This window comes from Pseudopipra pipra, chromosome 6, assembly GCF_036250125.1.
Source record: "Pseudopipra pipra isolate bDixPip1 chromosome 6, bDixPip1.hap1, whole genome shotgun sequence".
Classification (NCBI taxonomy): Eukaryota; Metazoa; Chordata; class Aves; order Passeriformes; family Pipridae; genus Pseudopipra; species Pseudopipra pipra.
The window spans coordinates 18,930,569-18,942,859 of NC_087554.1; the positions used below are offsets into that span (position 1 = coordinate 18,930,569).

The 12,291-nt window shown below is 42.6% G+C and overlaps 1 protein-coding gene across 4 annotated transcripts in view; it reads right to left on the minus strand.

Annotated features, from left to right (window-relative positions):
* PHRF1 (PHD and ring finger domains 1) overlaps positions 1 to 11,825 on the minus strand; it is a 31,453-nt gene extending 19,628 nt beyond the window's left edge. For 2 of the 4 annotated variants that reach the window (XM_064657627.1, XM_064657626.1), the window contains exons 1-6: positions 11,602 to 11,825; positions 5,642 to 5,793; positions 5,181 to 5,303; positions 3,441 to 3,673; positions 2,390 to 2,473; positions 1,277 to 1,398 (exon numbers count right to left, since the gene is read on the minus strand). In XM_064657627.1, coding sequence (XP_064513697.1) covers positions 1,277 to 1,398; positions 2,390 to 2,473; positions 3,441 to 3,673; positions 5,181 to 5,303; positions 5,642 to 5,793; positions 11,602 to 11,810 — 923 coding nt within the window. In that variant the 5' untranslated portion in view covers positions 11,811 to 11,825. The remainder of the gene's footprint in view (positions 1 to 1,276; positions 1,399 to 2,389; positions 2,474 to 3,440; positions 3,674 to 5,180; positions 5,304 to 5,641; positions 5,794 to 11,601) is intronic. The other 2 variants (XM_064657629.1, XM_064657628.1) reach the window with 1 other exon arrangement.
* Between the last annotated feature and the right edge of the window lie 466 nt (positions 11,826 to 12,291).

Consider the following 12,291-nt stretch of genomic DNA (forward strand, 5'->3'; position numbering starts at 1 on the left):
TAATTCAGTCTGCATACTTCAGAAATGATTCCTACGCAGCCAGCATGCTATAAATAAATGAGTGCTTTTTGCTTTCTCATACTCAAAAAGAGTCTTAGAGGGTTCTTTCTGGCCATTTAAGGCATCAGTAATGACTGCAAGTTCTTTTTCCAGAAGTGCCTCTGGAAGTGCTAACTCTAGAAATCAAGCATATATAAAGAACTTCTTTTAGGAAAATACGACAAAAATTTAAAAACTGTATCAAACTAGAAATAAAAATGTATAAAAAAAATGGAGTAACTGTTGAGAGATCAGAAAGAAAAATCTGAAGCAATACCCTGAGCTGAGATGGGCTTATGAAAGTTCAGAATGAACTTAAAGACATGGCTTCAGGTCAGACCTATGAAACACTGGTTTTGATTAAGTATTTTAAATTCAGTGTTCTGATGACACTCTTAACAATATTTAGTGTTCCTGATTTTGTCTATTTTCCAGAAGATGAATCATTGTACATGGACACTACAGAACATAAAGACAAAATTAGACTTATCAGGGATCCAGTTAGCTTGCTAGAGGAAATTTCTGCAAGATTATTCTACATATTCATTGCAAGCATCTCTTTGTTCAATGGGTAACTTTTGACAGCAAACTGACAATGCTGGAAGACTGATTAAACATCACAAGGGCTTTAAATTTTAGCAGAAAACTGTAGGCCCAAACTTGTGTTCAAATATCTTGATGACTGTACTTAAATATCTTGATGACTGTACTTAAACATTTATTTTATTAATCAAGGAGGGAGAAAAAATATGTTGGCAGAGACAGAAGTATGCAAGAGTAAGAGAATCAATTTAAGAGTTATGGCTCTAAAGGAAAAACATTTTAAAAAACTGCGAATCTTAAGCATTTTTCCTGCACAGCCCTAGTGCCCAATCAGCTGGGACCAGTCATGCATCCTCTCCCAGAGACATAAAAGGATGTATATTTTTTACCCTTCATGCACTCAGATGTTGCAGGGATGAGCACAAACACCTTTATCACTTGAAGGTATGGTCACCTGTTTCTATGGTCTGCTGCACTGATGTGCACAGGACTCTCCACACACGTTGCTACATGACCAGAAAAGGATCCATCACATCATGGGGATGGATGTCTGCACCGTAAGCACATGGATGCACAGCTGGCTGCATGATGAGCCTGAAGAGAGCAGCAAGGGGCAGCCTACAGACCAGATAGTGTCTGTGGACCAAACAGTGGTCAGATCTGCAGGTGCTCCATTCACTTCAGCCTTCCTTACCCTGCATCACAGCCATCACAGAGCAGCAGGCGATCCTCGCGGTCACTTCTGCCACACACCTCACAGAAGGTTGGGTCATCCTCCCCATCGCTACCCTGAGTTTTCGTGTTCTCAACAGGAATCTAAACAAAAGAGGGATTCACATTTTATGCACAACGTGGCACTTTTAAAAATCCATCAGCACATTAAGAGTACCTGCAGCAAAATCTAACAGTGAAGAGAACAAAAGAGCTGTTACATACCAGAACCTTCATTTAGTTCATTCAACACATCTAAGACCTGATGAAATGCCTGAAAACATCTCCTTAACTTGTCTACTGTCAGACACCAACAAATACAGAAAACTGCACTTTAAGAACAGGCAAAACAAAAATTCACAAATAAGATCAAAAGTAGTCAAAAAACCCCAAAAGACCCCAAAAACAAGACAAAAGAAGAGATGTTAAATTCGCACTTCTGTTAAAATGCAAAATGTAAGAAACCATCAGTTCATGAAAACAGAGCATGAAACTCCTACAAGTCCCCTGGAAACCAACATCTTTCTGATATCAATAAAGAGCAATGACAGCTCTTCAATATTCTTTTGTGAGCAACTACCAGCACACACAACCAGTGCCTCTCAGAGCTCTGCTATTGCCTTGTGCCTCTCTCCAAACAGTGCCTTTAGGAGCTCTACAATTACCTTGCACCTCTACCCCCTTATAAACCCTACTGCTACACAGCATTGTGGGTAGCAAGACATAGGGAAGAGATCATGTATAACCCAGATTATTGCTATTCCCTGTGTATAGCACCTGCAGTACACAGGGCACTTTCCATGTGTGGACAGGCTTATCCGTCGTGCCTGTCCACACATGGACAGTTTTCAGTCAGATGTCCATTATGAAAAAGAGACAGCTTTGAGAAACACCTTTTCTGCCACAACACGGTATTGCAGGAAACATGGTTAAGTGGGAAAAAAAATTCTTACAGTTCCTTGAAAGGCAAATGCAAAATAGAAAAGAAATAATTCATCCAGATACCAAGTATCAGATAAACATGCTAGAGGTGTAAACCTCTGAATAACTATCTTGTGGCAACTGGTTTTGTTGTTTGCCACAGTAGAAGGCTTACCTTTTTTAAGATTTTACCACCAAAACGTGCCCGGATGCTAATGTACTTAAAGAGGATTCGATCCACTGGACAGGAGTTTGCATTCTAGGAAAAAAACCCAAACAATTCCCAATACAGTTAATAAGTGCGTCTCTTTATTCAATTTCTAAAAAGGAAGTCTTAAATTATTAATGAAATAAGCATTAAATTAATGTAGTAGTCATTTTAACAGCTATGATCTTGACATATTAAGTACTTAAATCTGACTTATCTGATTTGCAAACAGCCTGTTGGATCAGAGAAAACATACATTTTTAGAGAAGCATTTATTATACCGAAGCAACTTAATTATTATTCAATTGCAAAGCAACATCAAAGTTCTTCCAAACATTGCCTTGAAGCAGCACTTGTGCTTTAAGGCATTTTCTTTCTTTTGGATAAATGAGCGAGTAGAAATGGCTTACAAATATATTCAATAAGAGTGAATTTTTTTTTTATTTAATTAACACTGTTACTGCTGCACACACAGTAAGTCTTGTTGTAATTCTCACCCTGAATTATGACTGGGGGAACTACACAGGTGGCAAGGAACTCAGACTGAAAACTGAATTCAGAGCAAGTTGCTGCTTGTCATACTCTTTTATATCTTCTTTATGTTTAGATGTTTAAAACAGATCCCCATCCAATGGTCACAATACAGAATTTAAGAAGAGATAAAGTCAGATATACATACAAATATATATATATTTTAAAAAAAGCATAGAGAAAATCAGTATTGCTGGTGTCTTGACTTGAAAAAGCAAAAGAATTGTAAATGCCTAGAAACACACTTGCTTACGACATTACAGCTTCCAGAGAAGAGAACAGATCAGGATGGGTACAAGAAAAACAGATCCACACTTCAAACATGAATCCTGACAAACAGAGCAGTAAACCAAGTCTGTTTAGAAAAGCTTAAAGCAAATATGAATATTACATTTTTTTGCTCTCATTACAGCAGAACAACCTGATCAGAAGAGAGAGAGCAGAGCACTCCAGAAAGCCACAGGACATCACAGACAGAACAGCTCACCTTAGACCACTCCACGATGCAGTCCAAGCAGAAGTAATGGGAACAGTTCTCAGGAGTCCCAACAGCCTGATCCCTAAACGTGTTGAGGCAAATGGGGCAGTTTTCACCATCCTCATCAGAGGAGATGTTCGCTCCGTTTAAGTGTGGCTCTAATTTCAAAGAATCAGTCATTCCCTCCACAGTGGCCTCAGTTTCCTCCTCCTCTTCTTCTTCTTCATCATCATCTTCACAATCTTAAGATGGGAGAGATAAAAACCAACTAGCATGTGCTGCAGGGCTTCAGCAACGAGGGCAGAGAGGGCAGGCAGGACAAGGTACTAGTTCTCAGAATTCCAAGTAAGCTTATTTTATGAGGCTGGAAGAGCGAAGCACAGCCCTCCCAGTTTAAGGTAATAATTTTTGCTGGTTTATTTCTTCCTAAATCCCTTCACTATAAAACAATGGATTACTCTGGTGAAAAATAAAGCCTGATAATGTGAGTAGTCTTCCAAGAGATTAAAAGGACAGACAGCAGAAAAACAACAGATTATCAAAACAACAAGACAGTAAGCTATGTTAGACTACCACTGAACAATGAAGTTAAAACAGTTATAATAAAGTTATAATGTACCCAACTTCAGAGGGCAAGCACCAGCAATACACTGATCTGCAGAACAACAAATTCAAGATTTCCCCACTATATCACCATTTTGAGAGTCAAGGGATCGAAGTGCCTTGGAGACCACTTAAAGAAGCCTGGTTTTGAGTAAAATTAAACACTCAGCACACATTGTTGAAAGGTACTTTTTTTTTAAGTACAAAATACAAAGACCTGTGTTAGTCTTTCCCTAAAACCTGTGAATTAAGTTGACATTTTCAAGAAACAGGAAAAAATTACCTAAAAAAACCATACTCACTTTGGGGAGGAGGGGGAAGGGAAGTGGCTATTGCTGGGTTGTTGATTTTTTTTTTTTTTAATGAAAATATGGCTCTTGTCTTTTGCATTTCCCACTGAATTTTCCTGTCTGGACATAACAGAAAATACTCTGAAAAATGAATTAATAAAGCTTTCTGGCACCTGGCATCAATTTTTTCATCTGTGTTCACATCAGGCTAACTGGTAATTTGGAAAATTGCACTTCTTACTTCTCAACAAGCTTTAAGATTTGATAAAAACCCTCCATTTGTCTATCCTAATATTAATTTGAGCACAGCAGTGTCAGAAGTACATGTATCTACAGAGTATGTTTTCAGTAAAATTAACAAATCCAAGTAACATCCACATTGTTTTTTCAAAGAAAAAATAGTCAAGTCTTCTTCCCTCCTCCCCAGGCATAAGAGCAACAGTAATTTATTTTCAGAACTCTCCAACACAACATTCACTTTAGAGGCCCAAAGCAAACTAACAAACATGCTTTCATAAGTGAAAAAATAGCATGAGCCATTGCTGCAATTTTGACATTTTTTTCCCAACTCATGCTCGGGTAGAGTTCACTCCTGATGACTGCAACTACATCACTTTAGTTAGTGCATAGTCTTCAAACATACAAATGCTTTAAAAGCTTAGAATATTGGGGAATATTACTTGTTTGTTTATTAATGGAGGATGGCCTGACACAGTTGCATCACATCTGTGATGTGGCCTGACACAGCTGTATCTGTGGATCTACATTTCATTGTTCATTTCTGGAGGAAAAGCTTTTATCTCACTCTTCCTCAGTTATGAAAAAAATGCCTGTTAACACACATTAACAGACCTACCTTCTAATTCTTCATCTTCACTTTCTTCCTTGTCCTCCTCACCTCCTTCTTCCTCAGTGTCATTATCTTCCTCTTCACTTCCAGTATCATCATCTGAATCACAGCTATTTCCACCATTGCTTTCTTAAAAAGAAAAAAAGAGAAGAGAGGAAATACCTATTTGATGCAGGCAGACAGGCAGGCAGAACAGCAGAGGACACAGCAGAACTCCTGCTCAGGACATTACATATGAAGCGAGACCCTAGATTTCTGCAGTGGTATCAAAGCTGCCCATTTTGAGAAACTCAAGGGAAGCATGTCAGCAGTCTGATACACACAAGCTATGAAGCAAAGCAAAACAAAAAAATTTTCAGGGAAAAAAGGAGATAAATGGTCAGAAATACAACTTTACCACCCTTTTGGGGGTAAATCAATAGGTTCCCCAACCTATGCAGAAACACATGCAGAGAAGTCACATTTACCTGTTTCACTGAGGAGTGCAAGACACTGCCTTTTGCCCTTTCCTAGAGCAGCATTCTTGTTTATCAGTTCATCCTGGCTGTCATCATCCATGGCAGGACATTGGAAATCCACTCCCTGCAAGAAGGCAGACTTCAGTGAGGCAGTGCACCACCTACAAAAGCAGGGCAGGTGTCAGTCCGTCAAAGAGCATCCAACACATCTGTGGAGATGTGAATGGCAGAAGGGACATTGCCCTCCCCACACCATTGATTAGCTTCCCCAGTTTCAATTCAGAGGTGGCTACAGGTAAGCAGCTATTGTTATGTGAGGTTTCACAGCCTTACTGGAGTAGATGAAACCAGCTGCTTGAGAAAATCAACTTAGGTGAAAGATACAGCTTTATCTTGGGCTCTTGGATGACAGAAAAAGGTATAATCAGAATTCCACTGAAAACAGCAATAGAAAAACCACAAACTCCAAAACCATTCTGTGGACTAGAAATAAAATGCAAAACTGAAATTGACCAGAGGCCATGTGAACTAGGCCTAACAGGATGACAATATGTGTTTCAAATCAAAATACTCTATCTTGTCCAATTGAAAAGAAGATCATGTGGCTTAGGTCCTTAAAAAAAAAAAAAAAGGCAGGCCTTTGCACAGGTCTGTCGTGAAATAGAGAAGCCTCAGACCTCACAACCATTATTCCATGGAAAGGATAAGACTTGATTTAGTGCATATTAATACAATCACATTAATTGCTGTGCATCAGCACAGGCTGGCAGTAAAACTGACAGATACTGCGAGATGTCACATGATCCAAACTCACAATGACAATCAAATCAGAGCTTTTAACATATGATGCTACAAAGCATTAAGACAGACAGACCCCTTGCCAACTTCTATAAGCAAGTCATGGAAATACATAATTAATTGACACTCAAAGCTAAATATCATATCTCAATATGAAAAAAAAAAATGGATTCTTCTGTATGTGTGACAAAGTTTCAATCAGGTGCTCTTCTCCCACTCTCCCTGCTCTGTACTACATATCTTGCATATTAAGAGATTTTTTGGAACAAAACATTATGTTTTATTCAAGTGCTCTTGATCCATACCTTTGCTTGCACACTCCCTTTTTGAGCCACGTGGCACAGCTCTGCATTAAAGAGCCTCAAAAATGTAGGTTTTGCTAAACCAGACTAAACTACAAATGGAGTCTTCAACGCAGAGGGCAAAAAAAAACTAAAACAGAAAAAAGATCGAGTTTTAGCACAACCAAGTTCTTTTAAAGATTTCTCCTAACTTCAGTAAGATTCTTGACTAAATAGTGGTTTGAACTTTTAGCTTAATTCGTGGCTGGTAACAGGAGTGTTTAAAAAACTGTTTAAAAACAATTGATGTTAGCTGAAAACATGCCGACTCATCAAAATCCAGTCACTTCATCACGCAACTTAAAAAATAGGAAGAAACACTAGGAATTTTTCAAGTTTCGGCAGTGTGTATGCATGAATTATTCAAACTGAAACTCAGTTATATAACATCCTCTCGAAAGCTCAGTTAGCTACAGCAGTGCAAAATCTGTGGTGACGTGACAGCCAGGACACATAAGGGTGTGAGGACTGGCAGCACCAGCCCCACAGCAGGGCAGTGGCAGGCACGTGTCATATACGTGTATTTTGAACCTCTGCCTTTACCACTTCTCCATCAGCAGGCTGTGGGAATAGAACGGGTTCCTGCTGACTTGTCACTGCCACATCCAGCCAGCCATGGCACTCCTGAGCCACCGAGGACCACGAAGGCCAAACAAAACCAGGGCCCGCGAGAGTAAAACTGTGGATAAGCCTCCACTTCACTACAACCATGACCTTCATTTCCCTGCTCTCTAGTTTTCCTTAAAGCAAAGCAGGTAAGCACAGGGAGAAGATCTTTATATTTTGAAAAGCAACTCCTACAAGCCACAGTTCTGACCAACACACACTTATCTACATTTCCAAACAGCCTGCATTTCTTCACTGTAGTGGGATAAAACAACTACCCATGTTATTTTTGCCTTGCTACAACCCAGAAAGATATCCTTTAAGCACAGAGGCAAACAAATCAGCACTTGTGACTTGACAATCTAAACTGACATATTTATGTTGCAAATGCAAGCTTGTACTTTGCTCGGAGGCAAAACTCTGAGTTAAAGAAAATCTGGTATCGCAGCAAACAATTGCATCTTCAAATCCTGTCAGTAAAAAAAGTCTGGTTTGTGAGTAGTTGAAAATAGACAAGGAGAAACCAAGCAAGATGAAGTGAATTTGAGATTTTAAGCACATCACAAATATTACTTTTCCAAACTGGGCAGCTGCTCTTAAGAAAAAAAGTAGGAAACCAAAGTTGACTGTACACCTAACATGAGAGCTCCTTCTTCTGTGTTTTAAGAACAATAAGCAGCATTTCTAAGCTGTTTCTTTTTTTTATGGAAGACATTTCAAACAAATTACCACTGTGAAACACAAAAACATTCATGATACACTTCAGAGAGCTCACCACCTGTACAAAAGCCCAGTTTTCTCCAGCACTTACCACATCAGAATTTTTCTTACACATCCCCTCCCCCACCCAGCCCCGAGCTAGAACTGGCAAATACAAAATAGATGAGAAGCATTTTTATTATTATGCAAACCAAGATGTTTGGTTAAGGAGCAAACTGTAGTCTTTCCTCCAAGGCAAACCTTAACTATGTCCTCCTATGACATAAAACCCCAGACTGTTAAAAAGCAACTGGTTATCCCTGAAGGCCATTGGGCTCAGGCAACTACAGCTGCTTTTAGTTTTGGGGGTGCCAAAGCCCTGCCCTCACTGCTGCACCCAACCCCCAGCTGCTTGGTCCCTTGGAAAATCCTGTGTGCAGTACTCTACATACAGGCCTTCAGCTATAAACAGCTCTCACATGCACTGATCCTCTCTTCTGCATCCCACTTTGTAAGTCTATTCAAAGGAATTTAGGATGCAACCCAGGGACACAGATGCAGGGTAACCTGGCCAGAGATCCCTTGTCTTCAATACTACTAACACTTATAGCAAACCCCACCTCAGTTCCCTAGGCAGGTGCATTATCCATTTGCACAGCATATCCAGTATCTGGATTGCAGGTTGCACACCAGGTTGGCTGAAGGCAGACACCGTCCTCCTCCCTAACATCCCCCTGCTTTCAAATTCTCATTCAGAAGAACCTCAGAATACCTTAATAAACCAATAAGCCACAGAAGTGATGAGTGCACGGCAGGTATTCAGTCACTTCACCCTCACCAGTGCTTTCCCCAGCCATAGGTTTCCTTCCCCAACTTTCCTTCACCAAGACACAACCTCACTAGGACCAAGTCGGGTTTGCTCTGAGTGCTGTGTCCCTTCCACAGTATATGTAGTAAGCCTGGCTTTGCTATTAAAACAGATTATGTTTTTACACAGAGATGCCTTAAGTAAGTTTAATTGTACAATCAAATAGCAATTACAAATGCTTTCTTCAAGCCGTATTAGCAACAGGGCTTTCTGTTGGCTTTAAGAACAGAGAAGATTAAGTGTTCCCTCCAGAAGAAGTGTTTATCAAGCAAGCACTTCAGTAAACATTTAGGTTTTTGAACTAAAATCCTTATGCATTACATTGTAATTATAAATTACAAATCAGTAATTTAACGTACTTTGGGTATGTTCCGGCTAGAAGGCAAGTGCAGGTTTCCAACCAACAAGACGAGACACAGTTTGCAAAAGACACTCCAGTTCCATCCCATCTGACATGAAGCCAACAGAGCTGCCTACAGCAGCGAGTGGCTCTTCCAGCCACACGCGCCTTCCCTTCTAGCACCAACCGATCTCCTCCTCCACCAACTTCTCACAGTAGTTTCTTGGGTTTTTAGAAACAGAAGAGCCACTAAACAAGGCATTTACTTTAGTCTGCTTGGGTAATATTCTGGATTATACACAGGCAAAGAAAAGTTTCTCACAGGATTTTCTCGCAGGGCAGTTTTGAATGCTGATCTAATTTCATGGGCCGTCACTGAGCCATCATATACCAGAGACCACTTATTACTAAACTTTAGTCCACTAAATATTCAAATTTATGAGGTTTCAGTTCTCTTTGAGACATCTGCTTTATTTGTTGGTTTGTTGCGGAGGGGGGGGGAAGGGTTTGGTTGTGTTTTTTCTTGGTTTTGTTTTTCAACCAAATAATTTGGTTGTCTCTGGAAAACCAATGTCTCACATCAGAGCACTCTGGGTGTGTTTCCAATTTCATATGCTACATTTGAAGAAAATAAAACAAGAGTTATAAAAATCATTATTGTACACAGTTGGAAAACATCTGGATATGGTGTGAATACTATCTGCCACCACCACATTTCAAAGGTAAAGACAACTTGGCAGGAAAATTATTCAGATTAACAAGAGACTCCTACGGCCTAGAGCTGCACACTACCAGTCTAGCATGCACAGGGAGCTTTAAGAAAGTCCTCTAAATCTAAATTTAGATCCCTGTTTAAATTACCAAAAAAAAAAAAAAATTAACTCTTAAATCAGAACTGCCCATGCAACAATTTAAACAACTGAAGCACCTAAGAACCTAAGAGATAAGGCACAAATAATCCTGGGGTAGGCAAGGAAGTGCCTATCTGCCACCCATTCTAGCCCTGCCCTAAATTTAGCCACCTTAATTCCAGGAGGAAAATTGTTCACCAGAGCTTTCCCAGGAGCTCTTTCGGGAGTTTGTAATGCAAACAAAGCAACACACAGGCTTTGCAAAAGCACTTTTGAAGTTCAGCATCTTACCCAGAGGAGCAGCCAGGCATTTTGTATTTCTGTATTCAAAGCAGCAGCCAAGGTCTATGGAATTCCCAGTCTACAATTCCCTGCAGCCATTGGCTCTGCTTCCAGCTGTGAATTAAACAGTCTCCAACTTCACACATCCTCCTCTTTCTTAACAGGCTTCTTTTCTTAGGAAGAGTCACCCTTACTGGTGAATTCCCTTTCAGTATCAGTCTTTCACACCAACCTCATCTTTAACTACAGCTTCCCCTGCTATTTATGGGCATGACTGTAGGAAAACAAAACAAAACAAACTGAAACAAACAAAAAACTCAAACAAAAACCTCACACACTTTTATTATTTATTTTGCATGGCCATAACAAACAAGACCCACTGACCTAGAAGAAAGGAAACATCAGGAACGTGTACATGGCAACAAACCTACAGGAAAGCAAGCAGCTAAAACTACAAAAATCACACCTACCCCACTGTCACAGAGTTTGGGGCGGACAAAGGGAGACACCAGTGGCACAGCTTAGAAACCTCTCAGTAAGCACAGGTCCCTCGGGGCAAAGTTTTGACGACTAAACACAACCTTGCAATAAGCTAATACACCATAAAATTATAAATTTTTTTTTTGCAAGAAAAACATAATTTCTATTTGACAGCCGCTGGCTGAAAGAGCTGATAACTTCTCCAACACTCATGGGCGCACTGAAAACAGCGGGAATGGGTGGAAAGGGAAAGGGGGGTTGGGGGGAGGTGGAGACACGACAACCGGAAACATCTGGGGTTTTGTTTACTATCTACACTATACTTACACATGTATTTAGCGTATTTATTTAGACTTCTGGCGCAGCAAAGGCAGCTGGATGGCTCCCGGGCCGAGGCGCCCCCGAGCCCGCCCGGCCCCTCCGCAACCCGCGGGGGATTCCCGCGGGAATCCCGGGAGCAGCCGGGGAGAGCCTGACCCGGAGCTGCCCTCCCGCGGCGGCGCCTCCCGCCCGAAAACAACCCAATAAACATTGTGTTGTCGCTGCTGTTTATCGGAGCGACACCAAACAAGGGATCCCGAGCGTGGCGGGGCAATTCCCCGCAGGAGCGGAGGGGCGGCCACTCCGCGCAACTCCCGCGGCCCAGCCCTCGCCGCAGGCCGCGCAGGCCCCGGCAGGCGCCCTGCCCGCCCCCGGGCACTCACCGAGGAGCAGTCCGGCGCTCACATTCCCGGCAGGAGCAACCCCGGCGCTCGGTCACATCCCGGGACCCCGCGGCCGCCTCTCCCCCGGAAGCGCTGTGGAAACACTGGCGGGTCACGGGGCGCCAGCGGGCGGAACCACCGCGCGGCGGCGGGGGGGGTGGGCCGAACCATCTGGTGATGGGGGGAGAGCGGCCGCGGGGCTGAACCATTGCGGGGGAGGGGGGGGCGCACCGGGCTGTACCACTGCGGAGCTGCGAGGGGGGCCGCACTGGTTGATCCCCGCGGGTAGTGCCGGTCCCGCTCCGGCCGCTCCCCGTTGCCCCATGGAAGGAGGGCTGGCAGAGGTGACTCCCCTGGCATCCCTGCCCAGTGTCCCCAAGCTTTGGAGGGGAAGCGGGGTGCAAACGCCACCGTGCTGCGAGGGGTGCGGGGGGCCGGCGGGGCTGCGCCCGCGGGATGCTCCGCTCCGCTCCGCCTGGGGCCGTCTCTCGGGGTTGGGAGCATCCTTGCACTGCCCGGTCTGGCCCGTACGGTGCGGGAGGACACGGATCAGTGCTAAATACCTCTCGAAGACAGCGCAGACCGCGGCTGTTTTTTTTTTTCCCCTCTAACTACGCGTGGCTGGGCCCGACCCAAATGTTCCCGTGGCACTGGGTGAGCGCACGCACGTAGAGGAGAGGGGCTGGTTTC